Below are 18360 nucleotides of genomic sequence, written 5' to 3' on the forward strand. Positions count from 1 at the left end.
ACAGTGTCCACATCACTGCATCTGTCAGGATCCGGATCATCACACCTGGATCATCACACCTGAATCAAATGATTAGTTCATTACCAGGGCTCTGGAGAACTTCAAAACATGTTGAGTAGGTAATGTAACCATTTAAATCAGCTGTGTTGGATCAAAGACACATCTAAAACCTTCAGGACACCGGCTCTCGAGGCCTGGAGTTCCCTACCCCTGGTGTAGACTCTGTGATTAAAAATATCCAGCTTCATTTTGGGCATTTAATGTAATATTTAGTTAAAACTCCAATGTAAGAAAACTGGAAAGTCTTGAAATGCAAAAATGTTTTTATGTATTTTGTATTTTTATGTTATTTATTGAAGAAGAGAGGATTAATGTGAGTGGTGTCCTGTAAACAAAGACAAATGGGCCTTAGCAGTGTTAGATAAGAAAAGCTTGGTGGTAAAACTAGATGGTAATTACAAAAGGGGCGATGGCATGAATTCACAAAGACAGGTGCAGAGACGGTTTGCTTGTGTGCGTGTGTGTGTTTTTGTGGATTTGATAGAGAGGCAAATGGGGCAGGTGAGCTGGAGGGTAAAGCAGTCATTTACTAGCTGACCACCCTCACCAGCAGTCACAGCACGCACAGCCTGCTGACATGGATAAGTTGATGTTGTAATTGAAGGAGCAGGAATAACAACCTCTGTCGTGCAGAAAGGCGGGAGTGCATGCACACTATGTATGTGTGTTTGCGAAAAAAGAGAGAGCAGAGCACAACAGATGAGGCAGCAAACAGTGAAATGGGATGAGGCTGCAAAACAGTGAGACAATGATGTTCGCTAGGAGGGAATGGGAAGGTTGGGCAGGGCAGAGGGAGGAGGGAGGAGGGAAGGAATTCTAAACAAGCAGAAAGGAAGACAGAATGGGTGACGAGGAGGACGGGAAGGCGAACAATGCCCTCCTAATATGAATTACAGCTAATCCTCCTACTCACATACTTGTATTCAAATATACCACATTATCAACATTCAGCTCCTTCTGCACCTCTCTCCACACAATGGAAAAAGCTCAAGAAGCATCCAGGCTGTTATACAAGTAACTCATTCTAGCTCCATTTCAACTCACAGCCAATAAGAGCCAATTTCCATGCACTTTACACTCCGCAAGTGCTCTCCATCAGGGACCCCCTCCCTGTCCAGCTCTAGTGGGGTGTAGAGCATTGTCATCTGTCTTTAGTGGAAGACTCATCAAATATTAACAGGCACATTAGGACTACACAAGGTCCCTTCATCCCCTTTGCTCAGCATGAGAAAAGATGCCAGCTTGGAAAATGGGTTGTGGTTACCAACGAGTCAGGAGATTCTCAGTAACTGGTTGTGGTCTAGATGTTGAATGTCCAATGGAGGCAAGCCAATTATCTGTCCCTTCTAAGGTGTTGAGTGGAGCATTACAAAAAGCCTTGTTTTGTACATTAGCATATATAATATCAGTTTACAGAAATCCGACAGGCTGCAATGGCTCACATGTTTGTTGAGGATGGGGATATACCCGAATCACAGGGTAACTCTAGGCGTTGTTCAACAAAAGGGAAAGACAGAGATACAATATTGTGACACACAGTACCAAACTGATATTCATGGAAATATTTAGATTAATGATCCTCTCTGATTTCTCTCTGCAGAACCAGAGATATTGATCCTCATTCAGTATTATAAACCTACAAATGTTCTTACCTGTGCACAAAAATAATCCACACAAACATTTTTCCTTGAATGTGCTGTAAAAGCAAAAAAAAAAAAAAAAACTCCAATGAGGAAATGAGACAACATGTTTCCTAGGAGGAAAAAAAACAGTACCTAAGGGAATCTTATGTCCCCTGAGACACAGGCTTTAATTCAGATTTTTAAAACATACAGTTGATGAGAAAAAAAATGAATAAGAGACTAGAAGAAAAGGGAAGAAGCAGGTGGAGGGTAAGGCACAGCTGATCCGATGGCAAAGATGAATTCAATGTGCTGTATTTACTGAAGAAGCTGAGTCTAAACATTCAAAAATAAAGTACAAACAATGTTCTCTATGAATGTCTCCTGTTTCATTTGGTCTTTATGTTGGTGAAGCCAGGTAGCGAAAGGATTACTTTTTAAAGCTGTAGCTGTAGCTGTAGCTCAGGTGGCAGAGCAGGTCAGCCACTAATCAGAAGGTCGGTGGTTCGATCCCAGGCTGCATCCTGGCTGCATGCCAAATATCCTTGGGCAAGATACTAACCCCGTGTTTGCCTACTGGTGGTGGTCAGAGGGCCCGGTGGCGCCTGTGTCCGGCAGCCTCGCCTCTGTCAGTGCGCCCCAGGGCAGCTGTGGCTACAATGTAGCTTGCTATCGCCAGTGTGTGAATGTGTGTGTGAATGGGTGGATGACTGAATGTAGTGTAAAGCGCTTTGGGGTCCTATGGACTAGAAAAGCACTATACAAATGCAGGCCATTTACCATTTAAAGGGGAGTGTGTTTCTCAAATTTATTACTTTACAGTTAAAACTTGGCATTCTTTACATGTGATTCTGTCGAAGCACCCATCGCGCATTTTGAGTGAACGATAGGCTAATTGCTAACTGCAACAGCAATACGTCGTTCAAGTGGAACAGCGAAGTGCAAGTACGAAAGGGATTGGGCATTGTAGGCATTCTGGGCTCTGCCAATCAGAGCCAGCAGATTTCGTTACGCGGGCATTTTGCTGTAACACGGGCAGAAATAATGCCGTTAAGTGCCTTCGTAACTTGAATTTTTCGTTAAATGGGGTATTCGTAAGTCGGGGTTCCACTGTACTTGATTTTATCTTTCTGGCTGAGGTTGTTTTGAAAAAACTGTAAATAATTACCTAAGTAAAATTCTCAAGGAAATATTGATGAATCTGAGTTTTGTGCATGCATACACAGCTGAAGCACTGATGTGATGTTTTTGTTGTGCTAGTTGTACTTTTGTGCCATATATTAATTTTCCTGGTCAAGAGATATTATAACTTGCCAACAAGGTTTGTGAGTCCTTTTAAATGACCATGATTTGTGTATAATTACTCATTACAATGTGCTTTGGCGATAAAAGTCTTATACGCTATTTGACTAAATTCAGAGCTGCACTTTTCATTAATAAACACATTAATAGTTGTGCAGACTGAAAAAAGTGTAATTTAAAGTAGTAACTTGTAGAATTTCCAGCTGCACCTTCAATCAGACATTCAGGCTTTAAACGAGTCTGCAGAACCTTTTTAGTACATTTCTTGTAATGCTTTGGGATTCCGCTGGGTTATGGTCAGGCCTCATGTACTCATTTCAACATATGAATTTTCTTATATAATACTTATTCAGTGATTTACGTGTGTGCTGTTGGTCGCTGTTCTGCTGCATTACCCAACCTCTCTTAAGCTGCGTTAACGTTGCTCCTTAATCATGACGCTCCCTCCACCGTGCTTCACAGCTGTGGAGTTGGTCTCTTTCAAAAAGCACCTAAAAAATCCCCCTTTTTGTGCATTTGGTCAACTCTTGTTTTTATGTTTGGGCATGTGGTTGTGAAGAACTTTGTGATGTTTGTCTTGAAAGGTGGTATTGTCACGGTTCTGGGTCCGTTGGACTAAAACTCAAAACACTGGGTCATAAGACCCAGGATCGTGACACATGTATGTTCAAGTGTTCCAGTCCAGTGACTCAAATTGGCTGAGGTGAAGCCCACCAGCAGCTGCCAACACCAGGTACTTGTGCAGTCATCCCCTTGTCAAAGCACCCTAAATCAGGGCTGCCCAATCCCAGTTGCCGTCCGCACGGTCGGCCCCCAGAACTGCTTCCTCGCCGCCGTTGCCGTCCGCACGGTCGGCCTCCAGAACTGTTTGCCCGCCGTTGCCGTGTGCACGGTCGGCCTCCAGAACTGTTCGCACGTCGCCACCGTTGCCGTGTGCGCGGTCGGCCCCCTGGACTTTTTGTAGACTCTTGGTGAGCTCTGGTTTCGTTTTGTTTTTGATATGCTTTCCTGCGTTTTTTGGACTCTGGTGCTCCTTGTTTTTTTGTTTGGGCTCTGTCCCTCCATCCTGGACCCCCTCCGCCCGCCCTGGCCTGGTGCTTTGTTGTGCTTTTTTTTGTTTGGGGCTGTCGGGAGTCAGCCCTTAGAGGGGGGGTACTGTCACGGTTCTGGGTCCGTTGGACCCAGTATTTTGAGTTCATTATGTTTTGATACTTTTGCATCATGGATTTTCCTTTGTTTCTCTGGTACTTGGTGTTTCAGTTATCTTGGTGTTTTTCTATATTATGATTTATGATCTGATACTGTTGTGATTGTGATTATCATTTAGTAGCCTTTGGTCAGTGTCAAGTCTGTCTCTGTCTAGTCTGTGTCTTAGTAAAGTGTGTTTTGTTTCCTGCTCAGTTAGCCGCCCGGCCTCAAGCTCAGTCTCCAATTCCACCACCGTAGGCATCCCAACCATTGTTTCAGTCACCCTCAGTTCAGCCTCCTGTTCAGCAGCCACTAGCCCTGCACCCTGTGTCACTTGCTACCCCGGTACAACAAGCTCAGTCAAATCAATCTAAAAGGAACTGTGTTTCATCAGTTTGTTCTAAGCAGAGCAACAAACCTCATGATAATGTAATCATTCCTAAAAAGCTGGCCAGTTCAGAGACTGTGACGCGCTCCAGGGCCTCCCCAGAGGCTGAGTTTCAGCCCTCAGCCTACTCTGGACCCCTGGAGGCTAGGAACCCAGCTGAGGACTGCACCCGGCTGTCACTGCCTGAGCAGAGTCAATGCTCTGGGCGACTGAAGTCTGCTATGTGTTTGCCAGAGGCCCGTGCGCCTGCTGGTTCTGTTCTGTCCCTGCCAGAGGCCCGTGCACCTGCTGGTTCTGTTCTGTCCCTGCCAAAGGCCCGTGCGCCTGCTGGTTCTGATCTGTCCCTGCCAGAGGCCCGTGCGCCTGCTGGTTCTGATCTGTCCCTGCCAGAGGCTCGTGGGCCTGCTGGTTCTGATCTGTTCCTGCCAGAGGTCCTCGCACCTGCTGGTTTTGTCCTGCGTGTTCCAGGGGCCCCTGTGCCCACTGGTCCTGAGACTGTTCTCGCTGGAGGGCCCGAGGAGCCCGTCCAGCCTCCTTCCTCGTCAGCTGGGGGGCCCAAGGAGCCCGTCCAGCCACCAGCTGCTCCACCAGCAGCCTCATCCACGCTTGCAGCAGCAGTTTCATCCATGCCGCCGCCTGCTGCAGCGCCTCCGTCTCCAGCTTCCACGCCGCCGCTAGCTGCAGCCTCCGTGTCTTCATCCACGCCAGCTGCAGCCTCCGTGTCTTCATCCACGCCAGCTGCAGCCTCCGTGTCTTCATCTACGTCAGCTGCAGCCTCCGTGTCTTCATCCACGTCAGCTGCAGCCTCCGTATCTCCACCCATGCCGTCACCTGGCTCGGCCTCTGCTGCATCCTCGCCGTCACCTGGCTTGGACTCTGCTGCATCCTCGCCGTCGCCTGGTCCGGCTTCAGCATCACCCACACCTGGTCCGGCTCCGGCTTCATCTTCGCCTGGTCCAGCTCCGGCTTCATCTTCGCCTGGTCCAGCTCCGGCTTCAGCTTCGCCTGGTCCAGCTCCGGCTTCAGCTTCGGCTTCAGCTTCGCCTTTTTCAGCTTCATTCGCTTCGCCGGGTCCAGCCTCCGCATCCGCTTCAGCGTCGTCTGGTCCAGCCTCCGCGTCCTCATCCTCGTCTGGTCCGGCCTCCGCGTCCTCATCCTCGTCTGGTCCGGCCTCCGCGTCCTCATCCTTGTCTGGTCCAGTTCCCGCATCACCAGCTTCGTTTGGCCCCGCCTCTGCATCAGCCTCACCTGGTTCAGCCTCCGCATTCGCTTCAGCGTCGCCTGGCCCAGCTTCGGCTTCAGCCTCTGCCTCATCTGATCCAACCTCCGCTTCGCCTGGGGCTGCAGGGGCCACGCAGCCTTCGGGTCCCCTCCTACCACCTCCACATTGTCGGTCATCTGCCAGGCCGCTTGTTGGGCATCATCACCACCGTGGCCGCCCTCCGGACTTCTGTTGCCGCCACTGCCTTCCGTGTGGCCGGCCTCCAGGCTTGCATTCCCGCCGCCGTTGCCGTCCGCACGGTCGGCCCCCAGAACTGCTTCCTCGCCGCCGTTGCCGTCCGCACGGTCGGCCCCCAGAACTGCTTCCTCGCCGCCGTTGCCGTCCGCACGGTCGGCCTCCAGAACTGTTTGCCCGCCGTTGCCGTGTGCACGGTCGGCCTCCAGAACTGTTCGCACGTCGCCACCGTTGCCGTGTGCGCGGTCGGCCCCCTGGACTTTTTGTAGACTCTTGGTGAGCTCTGGTTTCGTTTTGTTTTTGATATGCTTTCCTGCGTTTTTTGGACTCTGGTGCTCCTTGTTTTTTTGTTTGGGCTCTGTCCCTCCATCCTGGACCCCCTCCGCCCGCCCTGGCCTGGTGCTTTGTTGTGCTTTTTTTTGTTTGGGGCTGTCGGGAGTCAGCCCTTAGAGGGGGGGTACTGTCACGGTCTCAGTGTTCCGGCCTCACTTCATGTTTGTATTCCTGCCAGCAATAAAGCTGAGGTTTTTTGAGTTACATTCCATTTTCCGAGTCCTGCATTTGGATCCTCATCTCTGCCTGCCCGCACACAGAGCCCTGACAGGTATACAAATAAAATACAACATTTTTTACTTACAATGAGGTTTTAATGTCTATCTGGTGTATTTTATCCTGCTAACATTGTCCCAAAGCTTCTGTAGATACATCCAGGTGGTCTTTTCCGAACCAAATGCAATCTGCAGTGTTTCTTTCACAATAGAGTCCTTCATATCTTCCCATCTTATTCAGTGTTTTTCTTAAAATGACCATGACCAAAGATTTAAACAGGTGGCAAGTTTACATTTTTGCATGTGTTTTGCTGTTACTCTGTGAATTTTTGGCTCTTTAAGGATTGCCTGCTGTTTTCTTACTGTGATCTTTGCTGTGAACAGTCATGTTCCTACTGAATATGCTCCAGTTTCTCTTACTTTGCAGTGATGAAGATGTAGTACTTTAGAAATGTGTTTTTGCATCTGTATAACGCTTCTTCCCATATGGAAAAGAAATAGTAAAAACTTATATGATTTACTCATGAAAGTGGCCACTTTCTCATTACTTTCATATATTGTTTTAGTAAGTATCCAAAACATACGAGTTTCATTATATATTTTTTCAAGGGATCTTGAAAAACTCTTGTATGTTTTTCATAGAAGTTTCATACAAGTAGACCTTATACACTTTCATTTATAGTAAGCAGCAGTAACTGCAACCCACTCTTCCCATCTCATCTGAGCTGGAGACATGTTTGTAAAATATTTTGGTCTATTATGTTAGTAGAGGCTAAATGTAGCCTAGAGGCATTAAACCTAAGCAAAGAAACACGGTACAGAGGTCTGCAAAGGTCATTTTTGTCCACACTCCAGATTTTTTTCTCTTTCTTTTCAAACATGTGGTATTTAAATTCAGCTGAAAATACCTCAGAATCATTTCTCTTAAGGCAGTTTATTGCATCTTGTACTCTACTCCTACTTTTTTTTTTTTTTTACATATTATCATAATATTGGGCTTCTCTTTAGTTACTTCCTGTTTTATTTTGAACTCACTAACTGGATTTTATTTTTTGTGTCTGTCTTCCTGCTCATTTTCCCATGAGGGAAACAGGTGTTCCTTCTAAGGTGTTGAGTATGCAATCATTATTCCCTTTGAATCCCTGCCAGACTGTGGCATATTCTTGTTTAATTAAGCTTTCCCAGCATTCCTAGCATTCACTTTTAACTGTATCATGTGTGACCTTTTGGGATTTGTTTAATGGTGAGTACATTTATAATAAAATGCAGGTGTACATAACATATTTGATCATTTCTAAATTTCATTCAACTTTCCTAGTTTTTGTGCGCACAAGCCCGGATAACCTTATGTAATCTAGTAAAGTGTGCACTTTTTAAGCCTAAAGTGACAAACCTTTGTGATAATTTCTATTTCTATTGATTGCCAGTAGGTATCCAGATCCACATTTCATTCTATTTGACAATACAAAAAAAATCTCTAATTAAAACTGATAAGGGCTTTGATATGATTCATATCAGAAGTTGATTAACCAACAAGGATTTTTACAACAATAGTAATCTCATTGTTGAAGGATGATAATAACATGAAAGGACTGATTGTGGTAATGGCAAGACAGGGGCAACATTGTCTCTGAATCAGAAGGCAGCATGGATTTAATGAAAATGTGTTCTTAATTTTAAAAAAACATTAGCTCTAATCAAACACTTTGAGAGACGGAGGCTACCTGTCATCTCTGCCGTGATCTCATTTGTTACAGTGATTATATTAAGGCATCAAAGTTAATTTGACAATGACATATTGGGATGGTTTAAAATTAAATACTCATTGCTCCTTTAAGCAAACAAACTGCACAAGGGAAAAGAAGACAGCAACAGATACACGTTGTGTGTTATCTAAAAAGTCTAAAATGTCATTAAGATATACAGCGTCGTGCAGTAGACACCAATTCAAGTGGAACTGCTGCTTCTCATTTTCCACAAGGGAGAGCATAGGCAAGTATATATACTTAACTTGCGATACTATGGTTTATGCTAAAATGTCAAAGTGGGTATTTTTCAAGGCACCAGACTAGAGAAGAGATCCATTCTAAATAAATGTAAAAGTCTAGTGATGAGTACAGAAACATAGCTATAACATATTTCTTATGACTGCAGTAAAATGAAACTCATTTAGCTGTAAAAGATCACATTTTATGACTCTATAAAATCTGACTTCCAGCCACTGATGATTTAGAAACTCCAGACTCAGATTTGTGTTTGTGGTATGTATTACATAAAATGGTTCACAAAAAATGTGCAGGCTGTTTTCTGTAATATGTAATAACTTCCCAAATGCTTCCACTGAGCATTTTATATTTACTTGGTGTCATGATCTGCGGGCTGCAGATCGTGTGGAGCTGAGTGTGGAACAAAATGCAGATGACGCAGAGAGACAGGAATGAGTTAATGTAAATCGAGCGTTGCTGGAACATGAGAGTACAAAAGAAATACCAAGACATAACAAATAACCTAAACTGGGAAAGGAAACTAAGGAAACATGGGACTAGTGGGACATGAAAACAAATGAGCAGAGACTCCGACGAGAGACAAGGGGAGACTGAGACAATATATACACAAGGGGAAGATTAGGGAGAGTGGAGACAGTTGGGAAACACAGCAAGAAGAAATTAGATGTAACGAGGTAAGGGAAGCAAACTGAACCTAATTCATAAGAGACAACAGACTACCAAAATAAAACAGGAAGCCCAAGGGACATAGAGAACTCAAAACAATGAATCATTTAGAAAAATCAACAGTTTAAAAACCAAAACACAGGCTCAAGACCTACATGACACTTGGATGTTTTGAACTTGCAGCCTTTTTCCAGGTTAAAGGTTTTAATTATTAGATCCCGGATCTAATAATTAAAATTGAGATGTTGATCGGTTTTTTTTATTTAAAACATATTATATATGTGTATATTTAAATATATTGTTTATTTTTCTTTTAGATGCATGAAACATATTAAGATTTTCCTAATATTTGTTATGTGTAGTTCTGCTGGGATCAGCTAGTTATTGTTTTTAGCATTCCAACTGCTTTGGTCGACACGCTGTGCAACATTAACACACACTTATACTTATTTTCATTTATCAGCTGTTAAACGTGCCAGTAGCAGTAGATCTGCTAACAGTTAATAGTGGTTGGGTTGGATTAGCCCACATATATGACGATTTAAGGTGCTAAACAATTCAGATATTTATGTTAGTTTACTTCAATGTAAAAGACTAACCTTAAATATGTATGTAATAACACAGCAATTTCACTTGTATAAACATAAAATCAAATCAAGACATGTAGCATCAATGGCTGAAAAACAATGGTGCTTTTAGCTAGAGAGCCAGCTAGCACTAGCATCAGCATCAGTACTCATATTTAACTGTCTGGCAGTTTATTGTGATCCCTGGTCAAGTTTGTAGTAAAGCAGCCACTGTGGATGAAAACTGAGTTTTGCCATTAAGAGTAGTCAACTGTGTCTTTAACCTCATTTTTTTTATATTAACATACTTAAGTACTCAAGAGTCATGACTAATCCAGAGCATGCATGGAAAACAACCCTACTCGGCCCTGTGTGCATGTACCATTAAAAATTTTCCTGCTGTGTTAGCATGCTTTTGATTTTTAATTATAGCTGTTCCTCAAACCAAAAATTCTGGATGTCTTCCATTTTTCTACCAACTCAGCCAATGGGAGCTATGTTTAGTCTCAAAATGTTTCTGGCCCATGAGAAGAGAAATGTGATTCAACCACAGTTAATTTCATTTACAGCTGCCTTTTTTGTCTAATGTGAAATTAGGATAAATGTGCGTTTATTGTCCAGGCCATAAACCATTTGATCCACCCAAATGGATCAAATCTACAGCTGCCTTATATTTTCCCTAATTGCCTAAATCAATTTCAGGTGTTTTGCTGGTTGGGAAGTGTAAATTAAATTGAACAATTTAACAGAGAATCTAACTGCACAGGATGAGTTCTTTTGTAGAAAATTGGACACAGCGATTGCAACTTTCTAACTTCATCACTGCCACACAAACCAGACAATAGTTTACTAACTGAATGATGGTTATTTTATTTTTTTTATTATTCTTAAAACATTTAATTTTGGCAAACCACTAAACACAAAATGTGTTCATTATGAGACACAATAGGGAAGCTGGATTTACTCAACAATACGCTATAATGAGTTGCTTTAAAAAGCTATTTTGGATTAATTTGACCTCGACCTTTTCTTCCCTACCAGGTAACATCCGGAACACGGAGAAACTGAGCTATGATCGCCAGCAGCAGTACGAGATCCAGGTGACAGCCTGGGACTGCGGCCAGAAGAGAGCCTTGCACAGCGTTCCTGTCCGCATTGACGTCAAGCCGGTCTGCAAACCTGGCTGGCAAGGTTGGTCCTTGTTATATCTGCCTGTCTGTGTTTGTGTGCACAGATTTCAGGCAGGTCTGACTGTGCGGTGTTTATACACCCAGAAACACAGATGCGGTTGTTTGTGTGTGATTATAGTCTGTGCAGTCTGTGTGTGGCTTCATTCTATTGATGTTCACAGATGTGCTTATTTGTAAGTGATTACTCATAGTGTGTGTTCCTACTTACCTCTAAATGCGTTGCTTAAGTCAGCATGCTTCATTTTTCTCCATTTGTGCTTATCATAATGTCTACATTTCTCATCTTTCTTTACCTACAGTATGTTTCTATATTCTTCTCTCTCACTTTCCTTTTCTAAGCCTCTTTCTGTCTCTCTTTCCCTCCCTGAGGAATTGGCCTGTCAAGCGTAGCTGGTGTGATCAACAACACTTTACTAAAAGCACTGTGACTCAACCTATACCGCTCCTAGCGCATCAGAAGATGGTCTTGGCAGCTTTAACAAGCCCCAGAGTAATGCAAAGGCAAGCGTCTGAGTGCTGCCACAACAACACAAACAGTGCTTAAGATAACTTTAGATGCAATTTACGCTTGTCAGAGAGGGCGGCAGCACGTGATGAAAGATGGCCACATGCTGTTTTCAGCTTCACATGTAACCATGCGCAATCTGTGTTGTTCTGTCATTAACAAGGTGATTCATGTGCTCTTTGGCATCCAGCCATTTATCCCACAGAACGCAAAGATAGCAGGCTGGTGATAAACAGCAGTAAATGAGGACCCTGGCAGCAGCTCAGTGGCAGCCACTGAACCCTGACGAAACTGCTAAGTTGCTTGGCTCATATTCAATCTTGTTTCAGTCCTCCAACTTGTATGTTTTTTTTAAAGCTTCTGGACAAGTGTTTATGTTTCTGATGTGACTCAGGAATTTCACAGAAAAAAAGAATCTTATAATTCTGTTTCCAACAACACTAGGACACTGTTTGAAATATGAATATAACAAACATCAATATTAAATGTTTAAGAGCAAAGAAGAGGAAGAGTTGAAAATTAAGATAACTTTTGTACAAGATCCAAAATCCATGCTGAAGAGATCATCTTCTGGTCTTCAGAGGCCACTGCAGTAATAATTGACATGATTCAGTTAAATTGTTTTTCTAACACAACAACATCTGCATCAAGGCACTTTGTATTGTGAGGTAAATACAGAAACTCCCAACAATCTAACAACCCCCTATGAGCAAGCACTTGGTGACAGTTAGAAGGGAAAACCCCTTTTTACAGGAAGAAACCTCCAAAAAACCAGGATCAGGGAGGCGCAGCCATCTGCCACAACTGTTTCAGGGAGAGGAGTTTAGATAAGCGTGATAAATCGAAATTTCAGCTGCTTTTTGGTGTTGTCTGAGAAAAAGAAAACCATAGAGGAAATCACTGGCTTACCATCGGTGCACAGTTCAGAAGCTAGGATCCATGCATGCACAGCATTGCATTAGTACTCTTGGCATATATAACTTCATATCTGCATGACATATAAAGGTTTTGGACTATATTCTAACACCTAGACGGCAGCTTTTTCTGGTAAGCTCCTGCTTATTTCAATAAGACAACGCCAAACCAGCAGGTATTAAAACATCACTCTTACTCTAGTAAAAGAGATCAGGTAATAAACTGGCCTCCCTGCAGGCGCGAGCTATCACACACACATTTGGCAAAAAATAGACCCAGAAGGGTCGAACTGTTAAAACTCTGCAGTATATCGAGTAAGGATGGGGAAACATCTTGCTTTCAGAACTACAATTGTTCACCTCGGTTTCCAAACATTTATACAGTGGTGTTAAAAGAAGAGGTGATGCAACACAGTGGTAATAATGCCCCTCTCCAAGCCTTTTTTTTTTTTTTTTTTTTTTTTTTTTGTTCTAAATGACATCAGAAACAGCAGTATGCGACATTACGTGATGGCAGAGCTTCAGTTCATCCTTTGTCATTTTTTTTTTTTTTTAATAAATAGGACAGGGGGAATGAATGAGAGAGAGAGGGGGAGAGAAAGAAAGAAAACCCAAAGGGGAGAAGAGATGGTGAGAAGGGGGGGGAAGAGAGAGAAAAAAAAAAAAACTCCTGGGTCACCTGTATGGAGAAAAAAAAAACAAACAAACAAACAAACAAAAACAAACAGAGGAGACAGCAAACAACAAAGAGCAACATAATAATAGAGAAAACAAAGCACCATCACAATAAACTAGCTAGTCATAGATATCAGTATTTACTAAGTAATAAACGATATTGTGCAGCACGCAAGATAGACAGCGCACAGTGTGCTTTGAGGCAGCAGCCAAGAAAGCTTTAGTCCGCGTCTGTGAATACCCATGTGTGCATACCTGTGTGGATCAGCATGCTTGCATTCCAAAGGTTTCTCCATGTAATGATCTGCTAGGGAGTGTGGGGGGGCCATAGCCCCGTCCTCCAGGGTGTGAAGCGGGTATGGAGGAGATCAAAACTCCAGACATCCAGAGGCCCCCAGAACACAAGAGACCATGGAAGACCAACAGAGGGGCAGCCGCGCCACTGTCCCAGTAAGAGCTGAGGAGAGTCCCAGATGAGGGCTCGCCCAGCAGCCGCGGAGCAGAAGTCAGGGGGAGTTGCAGTGACGCGCCCGTGAGCTCCGCCGGCCCCCAGCTGCGCCTGAGTGACCGAGCCCTAGGCCGAGAGGCCGGGGGCACCCCACCTCCAAAGGGGCCCGAGCGAGCCCCAGGCCCCAGGCCCCGACAAGCGACCGCCAAGGAGTGAGCCGATGTGCACCCGGACACCCACCCCCAGACACAAAGAACCACCAACACACCGACACCTGAGGGAGTCCGCCACCGGCAGGGGAAGTGGTGGTGGGTGGAGATAGGCCTCCAAACCTTGGAGGGCCTGAGGTGTCCCCAGAGAGGTGGCGTCTGATACCCAGCCTGACATATAGACACAGACATACAGGCACACACAGACACAAACATCCATTCCCACCCTCATGCTCTCATATGCACTCACTCCACACTCAACCAACGTGGAGACAGACATAAAGAGACGCTGTACACACGATCACACTCCCCAAGCGTACTCTACAAACCGGGTCTAGGTACCCTTGCCCCTGGAGGGGGGAATTGCACCCAGACCCAGGTGGTGTTACCCTTTTCCCTGCGGTGGGGAGAGGCAGACCACCCCGACTCCGCAGCAGCAGGGAGGCCCCACACCCCAGACCGCAGTCGGACGGCCAACTCCTCCTACTAGCCCTCCCGCTCCAGCAGGCCGCAGAGAATGGGGGTGAAGCCTTTTTGAAACATAGTCCTGGCGTGAAATTCAAGAGGAGCATTTATTTTTTCAAAAACACAAGGCAATTTCTCAGTTTCAACATTTGTCGTTGTACACTTTTAAATTAAATATAGAAAATAAAATATTCAACAGTCGTTTTTGTCTCCACAGTTTCCCAAGCAAGGTGGAAAAATTAAGATGGGAAAAGGGGGAAGCAATCAAATTTAACATTAGTACTATTTAGTATAAATAATTTCTTAACATGGATCAATTCAAACTCCACCAGAGTAGGAGGCTTAATTTTAAGATTCACGGGAATCAAAAACCAAAGAATGAGGGAAAGAAAAGTGTAAAAAATGTCACCCTTTATTTTACAATTCAAATTATTACATAAATATATGATATTAAAATGTATTTTAAAACAATTGCTCACTTTGTTGTGTTTTAATGGTAAAGGTTTAATTTAGAAGTAATCACGATGGCACTTTGAATATTTCGTATTTCACAATGTACAGTTGAACTATCAAGATGCCACAACACAATAGGTCACACATAAGAAAAAATTGGTCATTATGATATAAATACACATTCATAGACTCACATATTCACATATATACATAACTAATAACAAAATTAAAAGCCCAAGCTTAATGCTGTATACACCTCCTGCTGCCAGCACAGCTCTGAACCATCAGTGACAACATTTACAGTTGATCCTTTGGCTGCTGTCGGTACTGAAGTACTTAATTCTAGACGAGGCTTGCTTCATGCATTGGATGGATGGATGCTGATGAACTGAGACTGGGACAGTTTGAAGGCCAAATTATCATAGTGTGCTCTTTTATTGTAGTGCTCATGCTGTGCCTGTGTATTTTTTTTATTTTATTTTTTCCCTTCTGGGAGAGACCACTGCCATCAGGGAGGGCAGCTGCCATTGGGTAGATGTTTAGTTGAAACAAAGTAACCTACTGCTAAACCTTAGACTACCCCGGACAAAATCTAATCCAGCTGAAAATTACATATTAATAAAATGGTCTGTTTTTTATTCACTTTGCCAATCAGGAACTGATCGGTCTTTAGGTTTTGGTGGGTGTGTGCACAAGTTCAGTGCCTTTGCCTGGCACGCTTACAGTCACGCAGCCACACACAGAGCACTTTGAGCTGTTATGGACATACAAGGTAACCTTTACGTTCTCTGTGATAATGCTGTCTTTACACTCTGCTTTTGTGTGAGCATTTTTTCAAGTTAAGATTTGAACTCCGAAATTATGGTGAAAAGATCACACACACAAATCTACACAGAGACACTGTTCCTTCATGAAAGGGCACTTGTCGCTATGAGAGTTGTTTGTCAGCAGGGAAAAAAGCAAAGGATGGAGAGAAAAGTAAATGCCACGGCCATAGATCAGGGGATATTTAATAGGCCTAGTGGTTGTTGTATTAAACACAGGCTACTGCAGGAATGTCAAAGGTGCGCTTGTACACATACACACACAGACACACAGACACACACAAAATTTGCTTTCTTGCAGTTAAAAAACTGTAATCTGTCTGTTCAAGTTAGCCATGGTCTCTGGCTCTGGACAGCAGGGCTCAGTTGTGTGTCTCTACCAATCTCAGGTCTTCAGTTGTTCTTGGAAACTTCTTTACTGAAGGGTACTGCCTGTGCGCGCGCGCGCGCGCGCACACGCACACACACACACACACACACACACACAGACTCACATTTACAGAGGTGTGTGTAGTATTTTCAGCCACATCATACAGCTGTTTTCAGCTGTCCACCAATTAGTAGATCATAAGGTTTGTAATCAGCCAAAGGCAGGTCTAAAAGAGAGTGGTTATTTGGCTTTTGGCAATCCAGCAGACGAAAACATGTCTCCATATAAATCATTATATTAGTATGTAACAACAAAGATGTCCTAGAGATTTACCCATATCAACTTCAAATGAGACGCTTTGTCAAAACCTGTTTCTACGAACTCCTGCTGGCTGAAAAAGATCTAAATCATACCCCCCCCCCCAAAAAAAAGACAAAAATCATGGCGGTAGTTGCGTCTGATGCTGATGGACTTTTTTATTGTTAAAGCTTCAGTGTTTTACCTACTTCAAATTTACCTTGCCTATGGGTATAAATAAAGTTACCTTGACCTACTGTCCTGTTTTTGTTTAATTAATTGGTTAATAACAAAGAGACATGCATATCTGACAGCCTAATAAGATACTAGAATTTCATGCATCAAAACTGAAGCAAAAACTTTTTCACGCAGCAGATCATATTATTTATTGAGAGTAATAATTATAGGTGAGATCTAGCGGACTTCTGAAACCTGTCAATTAAGCTAGCCAAGCACCTGACTATAGTAAAGTATGGATGAGTGTGCCAGGCGATGATTTTTAAGAATACTTTTTTGCACTTCAGGCTTAATTGTTTCAGCTCTGAAAGTTGTCACTTGGTTTAAATATGAAAAAACAGCAAGAGTCATCACATCAAACATCTGTGTCCAAAGTAACCTTTTCCAGATCTTAATGGATGAAGATACACAGGCAAATTAACTGGACATGAATCATGGTTCAGAGTGCCATCTAGTTCCCTCAGCATGTAAACCTGCAATCAGTGCTCTGATCAGAGCCCACAAATCTGTCCTGTACCTGCATCTCTTCCTGGTGAACATTATGTTTCATTTGTTGCAGGTTCTTGGAAGGATGCCGATGTCTGTCCCTCTCAATTCCAATATGCTCTGTAACTATCTCACCGGTGCATCACTTCTTCATCGTTTTTTTTAGCACACTGTTCTATAGCCGGAGACTACACCGCCTCTGCTTTTTTCCCTCCACCAGTGAAAAGCTATTTAAAACTTCTCAAAGTATAATAGTCCATCTCATATCTTGTCTATTAATCTCCCTTCTCCCTCTGCCCACATACAAAGACAAACATGTGAATACACACACACACACAAAGACATACACGAAAAACTAATAATGGATGGAGCGGCTGTTGAGCCTCTTCTCTAAATTCGAAGGGTTGGCTATCAGCTTTATTTGGTGTGATACAGTTTGTCTCTAACACAATAACAGGCACATTGACAGAAAGCTTTATGTGGTCAGTCTTAAAGCCAGGAGGCCCCAGACTAGAGACCGAGCACTTTGAGTTTTTTTGTTTTCTGAGACTGTTTGTTTTCTCAGTGTTTGTGTCCTTGGATGGTGGTCAAACACAGAGACAGTCACCAACACAACTAAATTGACTTTACGGAGGTACACTCTTCAAAGTTTCACAAAGGATTCTTGAAGTTATTTGTAACTGTAGTGTATGACATCATTGCTTATTAATCTACAGTTTGGTGTTACAAAAGACACAGTATATATTGATCAGCACATTATGGATAAGCATGAAAAGGAAATTTGTACCATATAATGTGATTTAATTGAAAAATTTAAGCAAAATTTAAATGTGTGTGTTTTGCCTATTTTCCTCCTCCTTAGTTGTCTTACAGGCTCCTGGTAGGCAGTGCTACTGGGAAGACCTGGCAAGTCTCCCTGGAGCATTTAAAGAGCCGCCTGTCTCAGTGTTTGCAATCTTCCTCGCTTTACCCATGTCATTTATTTGTTTGGCCTCAGCCTGATTATTTTAGGTTCTACTACATCTCACCATATGCCTAACATGGAAACACTTATCTAACTGCTGACACACTGATAACACTGACTAACACTTATCCTAAAATTAATCATGCTTTTTTTGGTTTATAAATTCCTACGTCTGTCGTATTATTTGTCGTGGATCATGGAACTATGACAAAACTTGCAGCTCAATACTGATAAACTTGTAGGGCAGTGTACTTACAATGGCAACGCTAACATGGTGATGTTGAGAAAGTGTATGCACCTATTCATCATGTGTGAGAGTTAGCTTGAGTACTGACATTGACTAGAAAGAAAGACCTTATGTCTCCCGACTTGAATTTGAAAATCCTGCTCCTCACATACAAGCAGTAGCGGTTTTTGATATGGGCGACACGGGCGGTTGCCCGGGGTGCCATCCTGGTGGGGAGCGGCATCACAGGCATCGGCAAAAAAAAAAAATTGCTCGTACTCATGCTGCCCCGACA

The 18360-nt window shown here is 43.3% G+C and overlaps 1 protein-coding gene across 1 annotated transcript in view; it reads left to right on the forward strand.

The window, feature by feature from the left end:
• Positions 1-18360, forward strand: part of LOC309687253 (calsyntenin-2-like) — a 341001-nt gene that overhangs the window by 209730 nt on the left and 112911 nt on the right. Inside the window, exon 7 of the mRNA XM_082502078.1 lies at positions 10844-10993. Coding sequence (XP_082358204.1) covers positions 10844-10993 — 150 coding nt within the window. The remainder of the gene's footprint in view (positions 1-10843; positions 10994-18360) is intronic.

Source organism: Aulonocara stuartgranti, assembly GCF_965226115.1.
Source record: "Aulonocara stuartgranti genome assembly, chromosome: 14".
Classification (NCBI taxonomy): domain Eukaryota; kingdom Metazoa; phylum Chordata; class Actinopteri; order Cichliformes; family Cichlidae; genus Aulonocara; species Aulonocara stuartgranti.